The following is a 21,357-nucleotide window of genomic DNA, read 5'->3' on the forward strand; positions in this document are numbered from 1 at the left end:
GTCAGCGGCCCCTCACTCTTTCCCCTACATATTGCTGTCGCCACTACCCCTCCCTTACCTAAGGGCATTTAATCCCTTTATTTCTGTACCAGATTGAAAGGCAGGTTCCCAACAAGGTTATTATTGAGGTTAAATGTCAGTGCACCACTTTGCAAGAGGGGCAACATAACTTAATCCTATGTAGCTGGTATTCCTGTATGGTAACCAAAATATGGTCTCTTGGGAAACAGAAACAACTGGTCACTTCAAAGGCTGAGAGGCACTAAAGTGTAAAGTGGCCATCACCAGCGACAATTCACCAAACATCTAATCCGCTGGGACATCGCCAATTTACTAACAGGCGTAGAGGACAATTCACTAATGAAAGAGACCGTCACGAGCATTTGTTCGCACCCTATCGCCAGGCGACTTTTCGCTCTGGCGAACAGTCGTTACTCCGCAGAATCACTAAGCTGTGAATTTTACTCTTTCGCTCAGAGTTTACTTTGCCACCTCAGACCAGACGAACTAATAGATCTAAGCTACATCTTCCTGAATCTTATGTCAGTGACATCATATCCTGTGTTCTGGAAATTTATTAAAGTTGTAAAAAACGCTGGTGAGTTTTCTTTTTTTAAAGCAGGATTGGCTTAAAAATCTGAACTATAAATTTTTTTAACTAATTTGAGGGGCTTGCCACATTTGTTTAAGGGTGGGCTCATGTCTAGGGCATTAGAGGATCTCCATTGTCTTTATTATGGCTTATTGGACATGTGTTTGTAAAAGTGGCCACTTCAAGAATTTGCACCAGCATTACTAATAAAGACGTTCATATGACTCTTTTAGGTACCGCCCTATTCAAATTAACCTAAGCGTAAGAGTGATAGTGAAGTTTCACTAGGCAGAAATGAACGCTAGCGAAAGCTGAAGTAATGCTAGCAAGAATTTGCCAGCGTTCGGATGCTGAGACGCAACTTTGCATTTTAGTGAATTAGCATAGTAGTAACGAATTTGTACCTGGCAAAAGTGGCGCGAGTGTGGCAAAGCGGTCGCTGGCAAAGAGTCTTTGATATATTGTTAACATAACAACGTTTTTAGACCAAGGTTCCATGAGCTGCAGATTATTCAAACTATTGATGTGCGGGTTGAGAAAAACTCAATCAACGCCAAATCCGCACCCGCCTCCTCCCCTCCATATATAGACCTGCGCCAACTCACCCTACCGATGATGTCACAAAAGGGGCAGGGCGGGCACGAGGGTATAAAAAAGAATGCCGGAAGCAGGGAACGGGCAGTATATTGTCTACATTAGGGTACAGTGTCAAGCTGAGGATAATGTTAGTGGTATGAATTATTGATGTGAGGGCAGCCCAATATCCGTGGGTCCGGCAGGTTCTGGCCGACCTCAGCACCTTTGCGGGTCACTGGAGGATTCAACATCATTCATACCACTGACATTATCCCCATCTTGACACTGTACCCTAATGTAGACAATAATGTGCACTGCTGTCACCGGATAACTGCATCTGCACTTACAGGCCAGTCAATCATTGATTGCCGCTGTCATTGTCATCATGCACAGACGGACTCAAAAATCCACAGGACCCTTCCCATCAAGGCTTGGAGGACCGGCAGTGGCAGTGACAGCTACCGTACATCATTGTAGCAGAATACAATGTGAAAGTCAGCTAAGAGCTTCAAACTCCTAAGAAAACCCAGGCAGAGTAAAAGAGACAAGTGATTAGCGCGGTGGAAGAAGGGAAATTGCTGGAGATCCTATCAGTGAGGCAGCTCAGTGTGCTGTGCTGCCGTTAGCCTTCAAGGTGCTTTTGAGATTCCAGAGAGATGTATGGGCCACTTAACCTGTATCAAACCCAAGACAAAGAGTACTCAGCTCCTCCGTTGGAGGATGTGTCAAGAGCGGCTCACACAGCAGACAAATGCCTCTCTGGGCCACTAAGTACTGCGTTTGTGTGATCCGTATCTCCTCATTCAGTCTGATACAGAGCAGTAACCCTTTATCTGCCTAGATAAGTGCTTCTTCCCTGTTCCATACAGAATGGAGGCAATCAGAGTGGGCTGTCTATGGTAATAAGAATTAAAAAAAGTGTAGCAAGGTTCTGCACACAAGGTTAAGTTATGCCCTTACACCTAGCAGTGCAAGAGACCAGACCACATCTATCTGATCAGATCTCCCTGCATTATAAATATCAATCTTATATAAATGGGCAAAGGCTCAGTTCTCTCTATAAAGAGATATTTTGGACCAGAGCCAATATGAATATCTATTGAATGCCAGAGAATCATCCTGCAGGGCATACATACAATCCAAAGGAAGGTGAATGTCTAAGCGTGCTAGAGCTATTTCAGCCAATTAAGCAATGGGCAGAACACAAAATCCATTACATTTTTATCAGCAGGCCATTCTCTGAATCTGCGTCTTAATTATGAGACATGATTAATTACCAAGAGACAAAAGGGACACTTTTCTTTGGAGAGCTATGTTGAAAGAAGTGGAACCAGAACATCACAGGCACCAACCTTTTCTTTTTTGGTTTGGTAATATGAAAACCCTCAAAACAAAAAGTTACATGCAGGCTACAATTAATAATTAATGAAGCAGGTTGATGGTATTGGCTGATTGGTATAAGGAGGTATCTGCACAACTCATCTGATTGGACCTGTGGATAGTGGCTTATAACTTGCTCACTGGAGTTCCTTTCCTTATTTGTGAGTCTATATGAGGAAATACAATATGATATGGCCAAGGAATTGAGATTAAGCAGTAGTGGTACCCATACTCACTAGCACTACCACCACAAAATCCCTATTTAGTTTCATTCTGCTTTGCACAAACCAGTCCAGTTGGTCTCATGCAACTAGACCAGTGAAGCTTGGTCAGGGCAGAGTGTTGCAACTTACTGGCCTCTAAAGGTTCTATGCAATCAGTTTTAGGGAGGCCATCTGCCCAGTGTTTCACCAGTCTAGCTATAAAATCCCCTGATAAGGCCGTGGCTGGTATTAAATTTACTAGCAATGTATTTGCAATGAAATTTCATTCCCTTGACCTTTCCCCCTATTTCTGCACAGTTATGCCCATATCTGACCATTTAAGCAGCCAGCTCCAAACCAATTCTCACATCTACAGTGTGCAATTCACAATGTGGAAAAGCACAAATTGCAAACTGCACTTACGGACTTGCAACATAAATGACCCCTCATGACTACAAGAGGCAATTTGACTGTAGCTAACAATTTATACAGGTATGGGTCCTTTTTGTAATATTCAGAATAATTGAGGCCTGGTACAATAAATGTATTATGTGTTTCACCTGCCTGGGTATAGAGTCAAATAAGTTTTAATCGGAGGTGCAGCAGTAAATCAAAAATGTTCTTGTCTCTATGTTGGCAGGGTGCACCAAAACATTACCTGGCTAGGGCCTCAATAGTGCTACTGTATGTGTATTCCTACACAAATACTGGCTTCCAAGTCCAATAGTTCTGTATACTGAGAGCCTGTTCTATGCTCCTTCTTACATTACAGGAGGCCATGATATCATATCTAACACACTGACTCCATCTCAGTCATATACACATCTCGCCCAGTCTTTACCCATGTCACAAAACAGTTTAATTATAAAGGCAGACAGACCCCAGTGTCCCCCGGCTGTACAGGCGTACAAATAAGCGTGCAATCAAAAACTGCAATTACCTCTGGAATTTAGTGTAAACAGACCTATAATTAGACAACAAACAGAGCTGTTTAGCATTCTTCCCGCACCGCACCGTGCACGGGGCAATTTCCCTTTATTTATCTTCAGCTGCTCTGCAAAAACTGAGCAAGGGCATTCATGCAATTAGCATAATTACTGAACATAGGCCGGATCCTGAGTGGATTCTCTCTGGAGCTCCCTCAACCCGTGCTCCAAGCTGCCTTTATCCCCCCTCCTTTCAGATTCTTCATCCTTCACAGCATCAGTACTCAGCTGTTTCTCATAGTACCAATGGTAGCCATGGCTATGGAGACCAGAGAAATAGTGCAGTAACACAAGTGGACAGACTGAAAGCAGAATTTAAGGAATTGCAAGTTCACTACCAAGATGCGGTGCACTAAAAGTAGCAAATATTCACTTATGCACCACCTAGAACTGGCTTTGGCCGTCTTTGGCTCTCCAATTATCATTAAACAGAGTAGATTTGGATAGGCATGTTAGAAGTAAGTTATTCTGGTTTAAGTCTTCCAGTGGGCTCAGGCACTAGTGAGCCCGAGCCAAGGACATATCCCATCTTCAGTCCTTTCTTGTTTCCATCATAGGACGATATAACATCTACAACGTTTAGCATCTACAACTAATTGTTGTGAAAAGTTTTCTTGTTGGCGGTAGTCTGGTAGACCCTAAGAGGTCCACTCCAACACTGCCAGTTCATAAAGAAGATGTTAGGGCTCATTTACTGCAGATGTGGTGAACAACTTGCTCTTTTGCCCACAGTGAGATGCGTCTAAAACCATTATCATTAAAGTGTAAGACGCGCCGGGAGATTTCAGCAGTCTCTTACCTCCTGGCACGTCGCGTCTAGGAACCTTGTGATGTCACGAACAGGCGCCGGATTCGAATTTGGCCCCAAAACAGCTTTAAAGGTGATTGAGTGATTGTGAGTGCCCAAGCTAGGATTCAGTTTACTGTTCCTGCTCAAGCATATTTTCTATCTGATTATTTGTTTTTTTGACTTCTGCCTGACTCTCGTTTACGATTCCTAACGCCTACCTTTGACTCTTCGCCTGTTTGACTACGTCTGTTCTAAGTCCTTGCCAGTACCTAGTTTATGGACTATTTGCTATAATCCGCACTTCCTTGTTGGTTTTCTGCAGCAGAAAGCCCGGGGCCCCAAAATGGCATCGGTGAACACCGGAGATCGTAGGTTTATCCTGTGCAACCGAGTTTACTCATCACTGCGCAAGGTTCTGATAACTAGATAGTTACATATAGGTACTTGTGTCCAAATGCACTTCCATAAAGTTGTGTGCAGCGATGATCAGTCCTTCCTTCCAAATGGAGTGCTGCAATGGCTTTTGATACACAGCACTGTGCGAAACCTGGAGCTACCATCACCTCCTTACCATGTAGTAAGAGGTGGGCCACTTAGTAAGGAAGGGCTACAAGAACTTGTGTAGATTGTGCTCCACATTACTCTCAGACTACGGCCCATTGATGAGGTTCTCTTTAAGAATGTTGGCCATGGGAGCTAGGCTGGGGTTGCTCTTTTAAAGTTTTGCCCTTAGATGATGATGGTGGGTCTAATTTATTATCTTACCCATCAGTGTGGGTGCTTTTTTTAGAAGGATGCACTTGCAGAGTATTGCGCATGGGTGCTGAGTTCGAGCTCTTTCAGGGTTTTGCCTATAAATTATGGGGTGGGGTAGTTATTTGGATCACTGCACATGGGTGGTGGTGCTACGTTAGCATATTGTCGATGGGTGTTAGGTGTTAGATTGGGGTCAGATTAGTTCAATGCACATAGGTGGTGGGGCTTAATAGTGTTGCCCATGGCTGCTGGGTGATGGTGCTCTATTAAAGTGCGGTATAACAGTGGGCTGTGGACAGAGCCTAGCCTCCTCGTTCAATACTTGTATTACAGTCAATAATGTGTTTTGTTACAGAGTAATACCATTCTCCTATAATATTCTGTTTTGTTCTTTTTCCCTTTCCGATGTTTATCAGGAGTGAAAAGATTGCCAAACAGCTCCCTGCCCCCCCCCATCTTTCCATAGATAGATTGAGGCTGCCGCTCCCTCTGCCTCCTGCTTACCTCCACATTACTGGTCAGTACAGCCACCCAAGGTGACTGTTATCACTTAATTAAATCCTTGCACGCTGAGATGAAAAAACAACAGTGCTCATTCATTCATAACCTGAGGAGAGAGGCCTGTCCTCCCTCCCTTCCCTCTCTGCCTTATCCCTCTGTTCCCTCCCTCCATCCCTCTCTGTCCCTTGCCGGTCTTCTCGCTCCCTCTTGTTTCAGCCAGGCAGGGAGTCTGGAGCAAGCCTCTTAATACTAAAGGGTTTGTCTGGCATCTTGCGTCCTCTGTTCTTATTTCTCCCTCTGCTTGGGCAGCCATAATGTGTCTCCTGTATGCTATAAACTATCATTTTTCCCTTTAAGTCTCAGTGAGCCCCTATCCCTATTTGCATCTGTTGGTTCTTATCACAGTTATTGCCCTACTAAGCTATGCCCATTTTCTCAATAACCTGGCAGCAGCATATTTGGTCCCAAATCAGTTCAGGGATGCTGCTGTGATGGCATTTCTTCACATGTTCCACATTTTAGGGGAATCTTGGCATCTGGTGGGGGTGTCAGTTGGGCTAAACAGGACTTTTAAATCACCAGTAAAACCAAAAAGTGAAATGTATTTATTTGAACCGAGATAACAGTTTTTTCCCTGTAGATGTACATTTTTATTTCGAGCAGAAGTTATTATGGGTGTCTAAATTATCTCTGTATTCAGCCATCCTTTATTCGTTGTCCAAGGTCCACACAGTATATTCGGTTCAATGAAGCCATTAAAGTCCATATAATACAAATATGGGTCTGCATTTAGTTGTAGTTTAGAAATTCAGACTGTCTAACTTTATGGATGTTGAACTACAAATGCCAGTTCCCCCCCTTCAAAACATTTGAAGAGCCCTACGCTGGGCAATGTTGATATAGAGGTCTTACTATTGCCATCTTGCTCTACTGTTCTTAATATCCCCCACCCTTACTAGCCGCAGTTGCTTCGCTGAGGGAGCACACAATATGTGAGGCCCAGGGCAATACCTCCTGCCCAAAGACATTTCTCCAGATTTCTGTTGGACTACGAGTGATTTTTTTAGAAGATTGTTGCTGAGAAAGCCCTCCCAAAATGAGAAATGCAAAGAAAAATATCCTTCTTCCCAGCAATGGAAAGACATAAATATCCTGCCTTTTACCAGCAACCACATATAAATGTGACAAAGAATTTTTTTTTAATCCAAATAAATTGTAGCGTTTGTGGAATTTAATCCCTTGACAGCGCCAACTGCCAGCGCCTGACCAATGATGCCGTAGAATTAAGTTTGTGGGTTATATCTTTGATATATGCCAGGTCCGGACTGAGAATTAAAATAGGCCCTGTCATTTCAGGTACACAGAGGCCCAATCAGCCCACATAGAGGCCCGAACAGCCCCCACCAGCCCACTAAATACTGACTTTCTATGGGACCTTATAGCAGCCCCTCTGGCATTTGACAGAACCCACAGATTGCCAGTCCGAGCCTGATATATGCCACATGCCATAGGTTTACTGGCAACACATGGTGCTGCAAGATCAAAGTGTCCTGCCATTTAAATAGTTAAAGCCCAGACTGGTTGCCTGTAACCAATGATTTAACCTTAAAGGTACAGTTGTTTTTTTTATCACTTATATGTACTATTTTAATTATGGACTATGGGGTGCATTGTGCAGGGCATTGTCTGTGGGCCATCAGGTGTATCATGGAGCACCATTATGCTTAGTTCCACGTGCAGAATACGTAACAGCCAGTGCAAGAGGCCATACCTGCTTTATTTTACAGATTTGGTTTTCCAGCCTTAATCTTGGCAAATACAGGAAGATCCACTCGTTTGGCAAATGGATCTTTGCAAAATATGGCTGGCCAAACACTGGATCAAACTGGGCTGGTTGAATCATTTGGATCCCCAGGCAAAACAATCAGATCATGCTTTAGCCCTATGGAGACCTCTTGGTCTCTATACAGCAATGCAGTCCTTGTCCTATGGGATTTTCAAATTTGCCTGATAGATATCTGGACAATTTTCAGCCAATCCACATACTTTATTAGTCCATGATAACCACCAACTCTGTCTATTTTTTTTATGTATGAAGTGTTAAAACTATATAGCTTTTCAATACATGGGCAGGGTATTACAGGGTTCTCTTAACATCTTATTAATTCAGTCTTGACCTTGGATGTATGAACTTGCCCCATATTTTTGTAGGTCAGGATGTAGCATGGAGAAAATGTTATTTTGGTTGGTTTGTTTATAGGAACATTATTTTGTTTGTACATTGCCCTCTTCATTTAGCAGCAGGTTGTATCTCTACTAGACAAATGAAAGCTGACCATTTGGGTACCCATGCTGTTTATGCTTGGTCACTATGTCCCAATTTTACTCAAGTGAATCAAGTGTTCTGATACAATAGTCAACAATTATGAAATTAGGTGCATAATGTTTTCTAACCCAAAACATTTTTCATTCTTGTCATGAAGATTCTGCTTGTATTGGACTTTGACCTAATGTAGGTCTGGGCTATGAAATCCTGACCACTGTCACATACCTGACAACACGAATTGGTTCCTTTGACAGTCCTTGTACTGGGTGCAGGGGCAGGATTTACCAAAAAGGGGGTTGGGTTATGATAACGTTTGAAAGTGTTCTGGGCAGGTAGGAGTATTAATGTCTACACTGGACTAGGGGTGTTTAGTAGAGTGTTGGGGCTGCCTCCATATGTAGAACTGGCTCATAGTAGTCTATATGCCATGTAACCCTACATATTTGCTTGAGAAAGTGCAGAAATGTAGAGCAAGGAGCAGACTAGACCAGTAACTAGACCAGGCAAAAAGTCAGGGCAGGCGCCAAATAATAAAGTCCATAAGGCATGGCAGGCAGAAATAATTCCATGGAACAGGTCAACGGTCAAAAACAAGAGATAAGATGATGGAGGATAAGGACAGGCATGAACAAACTCATCGGGGTAGAGATTGCCACAGTCCTCTAGAATGAAATTCCACCATTCTCCATTCATTTCTATGGGATTTTGAAAGGCATATTTATCAAAGGATGAACTTTCACTTTCACCCATTGATAAATACTCTTTTAAAAATCCCAAAGAAATGAATGGAGAGTGGCGGAATTTCACTAGAGCACTGTGGCGATCTCTAACTTCACTTTTTGATAAATATACCCCATAGATGGGACTCTGAAACAGGAGGGCTAATCCATCAAGGGAACTCAATAATTCAGCACAGAGTGGAAAGAGGCACAAAGGAGAACAAAAGCCCTCACCAATGGCCCCCTCTCTTTTGCTATTCATTGTGTTTATATCTCTCGTGCATGTCTGGAGAGGGCACATATGGGCTTTGTGGAAACGTTTCTGCCTTTTTGCTGTGCTAGCATCCAACGTGAGGGGGATTCAAGATTCAAGAGGTTGAGAAATCTACTTTTTTTTAACTGATGGAAAAGTCAATAAAGGAAATTGCAGTCCTGTGTGGTTGCAGCTGTCTGATATATGTGTCTGATATACGTGATAGTAATGGGCTATCTAGGACAATATTGTTAGGGAAAAGGACAACTGTATGTTGGCAGCATTTATATATGCCCTTCTTTTGCACCTTTGCATTGCCTTTCCCATTCTGTTACTGTCTGTCCTCTTTGCTATGTCTGTTTAGCTCTCCCTGTAACTGTCTCTTCTTTCCTTCTCTGTCAAAGATGGAGGGAGCCCTGGGTAGAGGATTAAATTGTCCTGTCAGATGCTAAATCCATGTAATGGCAGCAATGTTGACTTTTCTGTGAGCATGGGTACCCTTAACAAATGCTGTCTGACCAGCCCATGGCACTCTCCCTTTCCATGTGATTGTCTCTCCTCCCTGCTTCTCCGTTTGTGACTGTCTCTTGTTCTTTTCCCTGCAGTCTCTGGACGGATTTGTATTTGCACTAAACCAAGAAGGAAAGTTTTTGTACATTTCGGAGACTGTGTCCATCTACCTTGGCTTGTCTCAGGTGAGTGTCCCTCATCTGTCAACTCACATTCACACACCATCCCAAATAATTGCATCGGGGGGGGGCACAGAAAGCCCAAGAAGTATGAGGGTCAAAAGCTGAGAGAATAATTCAGTGACTCCCTGAAGTACAATATTATTATCACACAGTATAACAAAATATAGTTTTTACTTTATCCAAGGACATTCTGCCAAGCAGCAGAGGGCCCCTTCTTGTCATGTGCTAAGGGCGCTCCTGCTAACAGAAAACCAATGGGAGTTCAGACCTATTGCATAACACAAGGAGAGGGCACACTTACTGCCATACACAGTTCCATTGCCTTATGTCACCCATTGTTCTGTAAATGCATAAAGAGATGCACACAAACCCCCTGTCTCCTGTCCCTGTGTGTGCTGTTGGCTTGTCTGCATGGTACCTGTGCTTTAGTTAGAAGTGGGCACTATCCAGCTAAATATGCATAGATTTGTTCCTCCCATTGGGCCCTTGCCCTCTGCCCAGGGTGACCTGGCTAGGTCCAGCACAGTGTTAGTTGCTGTTCCCTGGTGTCCCATTATCAGCTGCTCTTGGCAAGACTCTGTGCCACGGGACCTGACACTGTCGCTGCTGTCTGCCCAACTGTCCCATTAATAAAAAGGCCCAGCAGAGCGATACCTGCAGTGCATTCTAATGTAAAGAAAATGGGTAGATGTGACTCTGACCTGAAGAGCACTCTCTCCACTCTGTATGCTCTAGTAGGTATAGAGAGGATCCAATTCAGCAATATGCAATAGTCTGCCTTTGCTGCTGCCACATTACAGAGTTCAGGATGCCAAGGTAAAATGATTAGAAAGGGGCAAGTTGCTAAGTAGCATTCATGCATTTATATACTGTATACAGAATGATCATTGCACATACACTTATGCTTTACATGCTATTGGCAGGACGGTAAGGGGTCAGAAGTACTATTTATTGTGGATAAAGATATGCACTGCAATGCAATCAAACTTCCCCAATTATATTTATGCTAGCTGCATTTGGATTTCAGTCTAATCGTAGGGGGGTATTTACTAAAACTTGAATTTATCTCATTTTTTTATTTAAACAAACTCAACCTAACTCTCATCCACAAATTTAACTCAATTATCAAATAATCAACTCGAAAAAGTCAATGCAGGAAAAGTCTCGACAAAATCGAACAACTTTTTCGGATTTGATTTTTTCGAGTTGTCGTCCGAAACCCCCATATTTTTTGGATTATCGAACCAAACCCAACGCAGATCATAACCTCTTCAAATTGTAAAAGGACGTCTGCCATTGACTTCTACATGACCTTGGCCGTTTTTTTCCATTCAATTTTTTTTCTTAAAATGGAACTCCGACTTCCAAACCAAAATTTTATAAAGAGGCCCACAAAACACAGAAACCCCTAATATGCCCATCACAGTTACCTGTTTCTTCATGTATAAATGCCATTTTCTATGCTGAAATCAAACTGGTTAACAGTTCTTCTCTTTCTGCATCTATTGAAATCCTGGCAGGGAAGGAGGGACTAAACACTGATGTTACACATTGTAACAACTTCACCACAGCTTACAGACAGCATGCAGGAACTACATAACCCACAATGCATTGCACTGTGATGTTCTGTTCCTTATTGAAATTAAGTGTGCAGGGAATTGTGGGGTTTGGAGGATGGAGGCTGAGGAAAGCTGGCTACTGAGAAAAAGTAACAGTAGTCAACCAGCTCAGCAAAGTAGTCAGACAGATCAGCAGAAGAGTAGGGGGCTTGGCTTAGGGAACTGTCAGAAACCATTAAAAATCATGAAAAGTCTGCATATTTTTAATTAATGTATATTGCAAAGTTGCTTGAAATTATGTTTACTTAATATCTATAAAAAAGCTTACGTTATGTTTGTGTGGAGTTCCGCTTTAAATAAGAAACCATGTGAGTTCATTTGAGTTCATTCGAGGTATAAAAAAACTCGATCTTTGATAAATAAACCCCTTAGTGTAACCATTTCCTGGTTAGGAAAGGAAGGATCGGGGACAGTACAGTTTTTAAACCTCTGTTATCGCATTTACAAGCTGGGTATTGTCACGAGTAACTGTCTAACATGCTTAATGAGATTTACTAGGCTTATGGCACATGTGAGCAGAGGAGTAGCTACAGGAGATGGGCCTTAAATAAATCTTTTGCCACAGATGAAGAAGAAGGGTAAAAAAGTTGTATGGAGGGAGCATTGCACAATGCCCACACAGTGGTATAGGGATATGGGTGGATACAAGGGGTGGGATTGATTAACATTGGTAACAATTGCAAAAACTTTTGCACTGGGGCCTCTGTGTCTTCGGCTGTGTGACAGAATAAGCCCCATGTGAGTGTCCAGACAGTTAAGTGGTGGGATGGTGTGCAGACAAGTGGAAGTGCTATAGTACTTATTTGACTACAATAAAGCAATAGTATGCTAGTTTGCAGTTTAGGCATTATGTCCAGGTATGATAATGTGCAGATGTGAAAATGGGAGTGTCTTGAAAAATATGTCACATATAAACTGCTCATAACTGAGCTGTTAAAGAGAAGTGGAACCCATTGGGGCACTTTGATTGCATGTCTGCTTTTTTTGGGCGATATTGCCCCAGTGTTCGATTTGGTCTACCTTTGTTGCCGGGCAGAGGAACCCATGAAACATCACTGCACATCAAAACCCAAGGAAAACTGAACTTGTGTATATACCCTAAGGCACTCCTGCTTGATGCTCTCTGATCTAGTTTTCACCTCAACCCATCAAAGACATTGCACCTACAAAGTTGCTGTTGACCTGCTCTTTGTAAAATGTAAGGAACTTTCTTCTACTTTTTCTTACAGCTGATAATGCTCTGCTTCTATACACTTTGCCCACTCTTGACCCGCAGATGAAAAACATTGTTTGTGGTCTCCATTCACACCTCATATCTGACACTGAGCACCATCTGTTCCAGTACATCTTTCTTTCCACTAAATCAAACTGTTGGAAAGCATTTTGGGCCATTCTAAGCCATTGCCTCTTTTACATTTACATTGGAAATATAATTTTATCTTATGGGATTCAGTATTCATCTCTGCTCTTGTTTCAACACTTAATACTTGTATTAAACAAACAGAATGTGGAAATAAACTCCAAACGATTAAGATCTTCCTAGTCAAGGAAGCCTAGTCTCAGTCTTAGTTTTTCGACAGGATAAAGAGAACTAATGGTACGCTGATTATAAATTAGTGATCAGTTAGTGTGTGTTTTTTTTTGTGTCTTGAGAAAAGATAGTCATACAGCCAGCCTAACATGGCTTACAAAAATTAGGCATAATTAATAAGGCTTATTTGGATGTTAATGCTCTGGGGTCAGCAATCAGATGACCATGGGTGGTAGCAACTGAATTTGTGCAAATAAATCAGTCCATAAGAGAGTTAAGTAAGTTTAAACAGGTGGAACAAGGTAAACATTGCAGCAGTGATTGAATAAAGGCAGCCCAGCACTGTGACTGGAGCCCAGATAGTACGGCTTATAGTACAGTGAAAAGTATATGATAAAGAGGCAATCCTGCAGGAAACCGTGTGTATGATAACCGTGTAACCCAGCAGGGAAATGGTGCTCAGGATGATAAAGTGGTACAGCGGGATAGATTTTGAGTAGGTTAATGAGGTGCCGTAACAGGGCTTTGGTGTGAATTATAATAGAGCTCAGCAGGGTAGTGGTATCCAGGAGAAGAAACTGTTTTACTGCGTTTGTAAGCAGTAATGGAAAAGTATAGTAGGGTGATAATCAAAGGCAGACTATCCATAGTGCTATCCGTATATAATAATAAAGCTTCTGGGGGCCCAATAGACTGCAGGAGTGCAGTGATTTACAGTACTGCTCCCAGTCCCACCACTAGCCCACTATACTGCACAATTTCTACTTCCCATCTTCCGGTTATACTGCACCATTAATGTCTCATTTTGCCCATTTATACTGCACTATTAATGCTCCGTTTTACCTCTTTAAACTGTACCATGACTGCTTCCTATCATCCTTCTTCCCATATACTGTGCCATTTCTGTTGGAGCATTATAATGGGGGTATACAGTCCTGGACTGGGATTTAAAATAGGCCCTGGCATTTCAAGTACACAGAGGCCCAAACAGCCAAATAAATAGTGTCGGTCTATGGCATCTTACAGCAGCAACTCTGGCATTTGCCAGAATCCACAAATTATCAGTCCAGGTCTGGGGGTATAGTTTACCCAACTATACTGCACATTTACGGCTTATCTTTACCTCACTATACTGCATCATTACACCTAACATTTATCCCTCCATACTACATGATGCGTTCCACCATACTGCACTACTACTGCTTCCCATCAGCCCACAATACTGCACCATCACTGCATCCTATCAGCCCACAATACTGCACTATTACTGCTTCCCATCAGCCCACAATACTGCACTATTACTGCTTCCCATCAGCCCACAATACTGCACCATCACTGCATCCTATCAGCCCACAATACTGCACTATTACTGCTTCCCATCAGCCCACAATACTGCACCATCACCGCTCCCCATCAGCCCACAATACTGCACCATCACTGCTCCCCATCAGCCCACAATACTGCACCATTACTGCTCCCCATCAGCCCACAATAATGCACCATTACGGCATCCCATCAGCCCACAATACTGTACCATTACTGCAACCCATTTTGCCACTATACTGCCCAATTGTAGCTTCTTATCAGCCCAATTTACTGCACTATGTTTCTCATCTTACTATTATTCAGCACCATTTGTGCTTTCTATCTTCCCCTAATACTGCACTGTTATTTACCCAGCTATAGTGCACCATTAGTGCTTTCCTTTACCCCACTATACTGCACCATTACTGATTCCCATCCTCCCCCTATACTGCCCACTATAATATACCATTACTACTTTTCTTTACCCCACTATACTGCACCATTATTACTTTATGTGTTCTCATTATACTATAGCTCCCTGAATTCCTGCTATACTGCACCATTACTGTTTCTCATCTTTCCAATACTGCACAATTGCTTCTTCCCGGCATCTCACTGTACCATTATTCCTTACTATTATCCTAATATGCTGTTCCATCACATGACTAGACTCTACTGCACCATTACAGCTTCTCATTACCCCACAATTTTGCACTATTACTGCTTCCCATAACTACACTTTGATGCACCACTTCTGCTTCCTGGCACTCCTTTATGCTGTGCCATTACTGCTTTCCATCATTCTCATTACAGCTTCCTATACTGCACTATAGTTGGTGACCCCCATTGTCCTGCGCCAGTGTATAGGAAGAAGGTTCTGCTATCAATGTATGTCATAGGACTGTTAGCCCAGTAGACAGAGCACCTCTACTTATTGTGGGCTCACAAACAAGCAGTTACAGTGCAGTCTTAACAGACTTTCTACCTGCTAGCTCAAATAGTGACCAGGCATTCCAAAATAAATAAATAAATGTTTATAATGGAATAGTAATCCACGTGAGAAGTCAGAATTCAACCAGTAGCATAATAATGTGGTTAAAGTGCATGGTATGTGTTCTTTAGTGAGTCAAATATTTAGGAGAAAATAGCTAAAGAACTAGCTAAAGTGGCAAGGATCAAAAATAATGCAACAAGGTGATGGTGTGTGCTAGGATGAATTGCAAGGCAATAAAGCATTCTCCCCCCATGCCCAGCTGCAGGTACCAGTCTGCTGTCAGTGCAGTGGCATTTGCCTGTAATTGAGATGTGTGTGTTTTTCTTGTTGAACAGATGGCAGAGCGTGTGTGCTCAGGGAGGCTGCTAAACTATCACTGCTATCCCTGGGCCAGCATAGAACCAGCTCCTGTGCCTCTGCCATGGGCAAGGAATCCTGTGCCAAGAGAGCATATGCCCAAGGAAGGGCTGGTACTTCTAGGGAATTGGCACATCTGGAACAGCTCGTGCAGTGGCAGAATCAGCGTGACAGAGGGGTGGCCTGCCAGAAGCCTCCTTTGTACAGAGCAGTGTACAGCAGGCACAGAACGCTGATAAAAATGGTCAACCTGTCATAGGGTAGGGCACAACTAAATACAGTCACCAATAGTAAATGGAGTCCAGGAGCTGATACTGATTTCTAGTGTAATTAAAGCACCACAGTCCTTAGGCAGGGCAGAGGGGGGTATCTTTCCTAGGCCCGGCTAGATATTACCATTGGTATAAGTGCTGGTTACCAGCTTGAGTTGGCAATGACTATGGTGTGTCACTATGGAACTAGTCAGAGCAGTAGGATACGTCTGATACACATACATATGATTCCTTAAGGGTTCCTCACCTACACTTTCTGAGTTTGATGATTATTTTCCATGTTTATACCCAGTATACTGCAGATTTTTTGGTTTGTGTGTAAGCCACAGTACACGATTGGCTGCCAATACTTCTGCGCCTGTGGGCATACACCTACCCACACACACACACGTAAAATAAGCATGTGGCACTCATGTTTAAACTGGTTCCCCGGATGTGGTTTGACTACTATTTCCAGCATCCTCCAACAAGGATGCATTATCATGAGCCCAGAGTTAAGAAACAGCTTTGTATGGAAACCAATGTTAACAATGACAGGTTCCTGGAGAAAAACTATTGAGTCTTGTATCTGCAGTTGCTCATTACCAGCACAATGCTACCTGTGGTATTATATAGGACCATAGAGATGCTTTTCTAAACATATATATATATATATATTTGAAAAATTCCCAAAAGGACCCGCACTCAGGCCCGGACTGGCAATCTGTGGGTTCTGGCAAATGCCAGAGGGGCTGCTGTATGGCTTCTTAGAAAGTTACCATATAGTGGGCTGGTAGGAGGCTGTTTGGGCCTCTGTGTACTTGGAATGACAGGGCCTATTTTGACTCCCAGTCCAGGCCTGCCCGCACTCCAGTCTGTTGCAAATTAAATTGTTTTTATTTTTATGTGCATCTGTACATCCAACGTTTTGGCCCACGTTAGGGCCTTTCTCAAGAAAGCGAAGGGCCCTAATGTGGGCCATAACGTTGGATGTACAGATGCACATAAAAATAAAAACGATTTAGTGTGCAACAGACTGGAGTGCGGGTCCTTTTGGAAATTTTTCAAATATATATATATATGTTTAGAAAAGCATCTCTATGGACTTCCAGGTGTTGCGAATTATAACTTCCACTGTTACCTATAACTATAATAATGCTGGGAACATGTACATGTCTGCCTGCTGCTATAAAGGCCGAATCCAAGGGATGTGCTGTATGTGCTCTCTTACACTCTTTCTCTCCTCGTATCTGTATCCCCAGCAATAACTTGCTGACTTTGGCAGTGGAACAGCAATGCATCCTGCTCCTTTTCTTGAAATGAAAATCCCCTAGAAATACAAATACAATGGAGCAGATTTGCAAAGTGCAGGAGACAGGCGCGATGAGCAGAGATTTGAGGCAGGAGAGAGGAAATTGTGAGATCCAAGAGGAGGGGAGTCGAATTCCCAGGACACAGTTCACTGGCTGTATTATCAGCGAGCCACGTTCAGATGTCTCACTGCGCGTCCGACAAGGGCATTCTGAAAAGCAAATAGGGGGCCAGGCGAGGAAATTGATTTCTCAGGGGCTGCGCATCTCCCCTCCCCGCAAGAAGAAGCCGGGCACATGGCCGCCAATGGCTGGGAGCTGTCCAAGTGCTGAAGAGAGATAATGCCAGTGATCCCGGGGGAATCTTATCTGTGCACACAGGGCCTGACTTTCAGAGTCAAGGTTCCAGAGCTTCCCTTGCTTCAGGGAGGAGACAGGTGGTTCGGTGGCGTAGACCCATCCATAGGCACTAAGGGTGACATTTTAACTGCTACAATGCTGTGGAGTTTCCAATCCCTTCCTGATCAGAGAAACTGTAAATAACCAATCCTTCTGAGCCACGATATCTATACTGTGCCTCAGATGAGCAGAGGCTTGCAAATATGGACTGGATTTTGCACATTTCTCTTAGGAGGAATGTATTGGGTTATATGGCATAAAATGCTGCTATTTTGTCATAATAAAGATTACTAGGAGAAGAAATACGGACTAAGAGAAATCTATGGGAAAATATAGACCTACAATACTAGAACCATATTAGAAGGTTGTGTGCTTGATCATCCTTACCTTTGCTTTATAGATTGTGAGCAAGTTTCTCTCTCCAGGTGTAAATGTTTCCTGGAGCACGGCCCTACCAGGCATCCTACCTTCCCTGTCTCCTGTTGATAGATGAGGAAATGTCAGCTGCTGTAATTTATATTTCATTCCATGGCTGATCAGTTGGATGCAAGTTTAGGAGGCCGAGAATGAGATGTCAACAGGCAGCTCCCGGGTGCTGCGTTCTTCCATCTAGTATGAGCACCACACTAACACATTAGCTTACTGACGGCAGTATGAAAACCAGCACTACTATACACATATTATTCTTGTAGATTAGGGCTTGACACATGTAGCATTCCAGATCATATTATTGACTACAGGCTACACACGGTTATCACAAAATAATATTGGGAAGAGCACAGTATAGCGACCCACAAGGAGAGGAACTAGACAGATCACCAGTTGGTACTGTGATTGAGCCCTTCCTGAAGGGCAACAATTGAGAGATCCTTGGATTGCGGAAGAGAAAAAGATCACTCTGGAAATTTTCAATGTAAACATATCACATGGTATCAGTGAAAGCACATTATAAAATCAAAGGTATCGCTGATAAATAAAAGGTAGCACTCATGCTGTCATAGCATGTGTATTTGTACTTTAACTGAACACATATTGCCACAGAAATATTAGCCTGAATGTAATTGCAGGCAAACCGTACCACCATATGAAGCTGTAAACACCTGACTTGGGTAACATTTGCACTTGTGCCAGGGTACAGTCCTTAGCCCTAACACCCTCATGCAGTGATGAGTAGCATACAGTATATTATATTGCACACTGTCACTCAGCTAGTAGGTTGGTGTTACCAGTAAGTGTGACTTATACAGAAGGAAGAAAATGTCCTTTGGTCCCCTGTTTTACCCATGGGGTAAGCCCCTGTGCCCTTCACTCCTCCACAATCTGTAATTTATTTATTTTTACCTTTCGGTTTGTGACGCCTTGAGCGATGCCTTCCGCCTACTGCATGAATGATGTGCTAATCCATTCTGTGCCTCAGACAAGTGTATCGACCTGCTCTAAACAGACCGCAGGGCTCACGCTGAAATGAAAAGCCTAGATTCACTCATTCAGTGGCACCAGCAGACGATTGCTGCTCTCCTTGCCTTTCTCTCTTCATCACTTGCCCCTTTGTCGCCATTAAACCCTTTCTCACCTGATCGAACTAAGCCCTTCCTTGGCTAGCTCTTTGTTATGTTCTGCTATCAATATATAACCTCCTTTGTCACCCTTTTATTTCCTTTTTATATATCACCCCATTTGTCACCCTTTTGTTGCCTTTGTAACACTTTTCTATCAATCAGCATCATACTTGTGTCCCCTTAAATCTCACTGATTGTTCTACTTTGTGTATGGCTTCCTCTCCCCTTGTTGATACTGTACTGTATCCCTCACATTCTCACCCCCATTCTCAGGGCCTTCATATGGTAAAGTGGAATGCTTACAGGTTTGAGTTGCCCCATACTCTTTCTTTGTTCAGGTGAAAGGGAAGACAATGAGTTAACATGCCGTTTCTAAGGGCCATTCCCTATGTCGTCCAAGAATTGGAATGACATGAACCAAGGGTCCTGTGCCCACAAATTATATATGTGCCAGTCGTTCCTTCCACTCAAAATCTTATCTGCCTCAAGGCTCAGAAAGTAAGAGTGACTATATGACCCTCTACTGTCCTGTCTTCCTCATCCTTATGCACATAGCCCTTCTGTTCTGTTCTTTTCACTTTTCTTTGCTCCCTGGCAGATGTACCCTCTTGCCTTACTGCACCTCTGCCCTGTATGTGCTGCCTCATGCTCACCTTTCTGCCTCTGCCCTTCCGATACAATTGCTTTTTCAGAATTTCTCACTATCTCCTTTCCTGATGCATATATTTCCCTGCTTTCTTTCCATCTCTCCCTGTGTCTCACCCCACCAGTCATCACGTTGTGCCCTTCTTTCCCCTCTCCCACACCTGAACCCCCCCCTCCGATGGCAGTTTGTAAAGCCTGGCAGCCGAGGATGCCCTTAGCCCCTGTGCAGTGAATGTTCAGCCCTGATATTTGTTTCAGTAAATGGAATGAATGATACCAGGCACAGGCTGTGCCAGATGGGTAATAAAGATTCAAGCCGAGAATATTATACCCAGCTCAGCATGTGAAAACAAACAGTTAGACTGCCAGCCAGAGCCGACTCTATACACACATATATCATCCAGTGTAGCACGCACACGCTACAGAAGCTGTATATATGAATCAATCTACCTTATATGCAAACATAAATTTGCACTGTAATTGCCTGCGCTGTTGTGCTGCACCTACACTACCTGTATATACAGCCGCAGTCGTGAAGCTGTATCACTGAATTACCTGCAGTACTGAACATGTCTCATATTCTGCAGACCCTTTGGGTGCCAGAAGTGTGCTCCATATTGCTTTGTCGGAAATCTCCAGGCAAGACTGTCTTTAGCAGTGGTGGTGCCCAAGGCAAAGCAGACTTTAAGGAACTATAGTTTATGTCCCCCCTGCTTAACAATAGGTTTGGTAGTCCCTCAACAAATAAACTGCTGCTCTGCATGACCTCCCAATGTATTGAGTGTGTGTCAAAGGGATCTCTTTAGTTCAGCTCATTTCCGCACAGCCATCTACAGGTAATCACGTAGAGTGACTAAAGGGGATAACAATCAAATAAAGAGCCCATATAGGGCAAAAGGTATTTTCAAAGATATACAGAAGATCAGGTTGGCTATAGAAAACTATTATTTTTTTTAGTGGGCAAATGTTAGAGGTCTTTCATACATGCAAAGGTTATTGCTTAACGGTGTTGTTCAACTTTGAGTTAACTTTAAGTATGACGCAGATGGTGATATTCTGAGACAATTTGCAATTGGTTTTCATTTGTTATTATTTGCGATTTTTGAGTTATTTCGCTTTTTATTCAGCCGCTCTTCTGTTTGCAGTTTCAGCAATCTGGTTGCTAGGATCCAAATGACCCTTGTTAAATATTGGGTATTCTACAACCCTAGTGACCATGCACTGATTTGAATAAGAGACTGGAATATGAATAGTAGAACGCCTGACTAGAATGGTGGGTAATAAACAGTAGCAATAGTAATAAATGTGTAGCCTTAGAGAGCATTTGTTTTTTAAATGGGGTCATTGATCCCAATTTGGAAACGATAGAGTCCAAAGATAAAGGTAAATAATTTAAAAAACAAAACATAAAAATAAATAATAAAAACCAATTAAAAGGTTTCTTAGAATTGGCCATTCTATACCATGCTAAATGTTAACCTAAAGGTGAACCGCCCCTTTTATAGGGGCAATAAATCATTCTGCCAGTTTCATGATGGTTTTACCACTGGAGGGCGCTGGTACATCACAGCGCATGGATTAGCTTTCCTCTATATATTTATTTGTTTAACCAG

General features: G+C 42.8%; 1 protein-coding gene across 5 annotated transcripts in view; it reads left to right on the forward strand.

The window, feature by feature from the left end:
- The window catches only part of npas3.L (neuronal PAS domain protein 3 L homeolog), a 295,122-nt gene that overhangs the window by 218,706 nt on the left and 55,059 nt on the right, over window positions 1–21,357 (forward strand). For 4 of the 5 annotated variants that reach the window (XM_018231199.2, XM_041573346.1, XM_041573348.1 and 1 more), the window contains one exon: window positions 9,688–9,777. The exons of the other annotated variant lie outside the window; for it this stretch is intronic. In XM_018231199.2, the coding sequence (XP_018086688.2) occupies window positions 9,688–9,777 (90 nt within the window). The remainder of the gene's footprint in view (window positions 1–9,687; window positions 9,778–21,357) is intronic. 5 annotated transcript variants of the gene reach the window in all.

The sequence above is a fragment of the Xenopus laevis genome, chromosome 8L, assembly GCF_017654675.1.
Source record: "Xenopus laevis strain J_2021 chromosome 8L, Xenopus_laevis_v10.1, whole genome shotgun sequence".
Taxonomy (NCBI): domain Eukaryota; kingdom Metazoa; phylum Chordata; class Amphibia; order Anura; family Pipidae; genus Xenopus; species Xenopus laevis.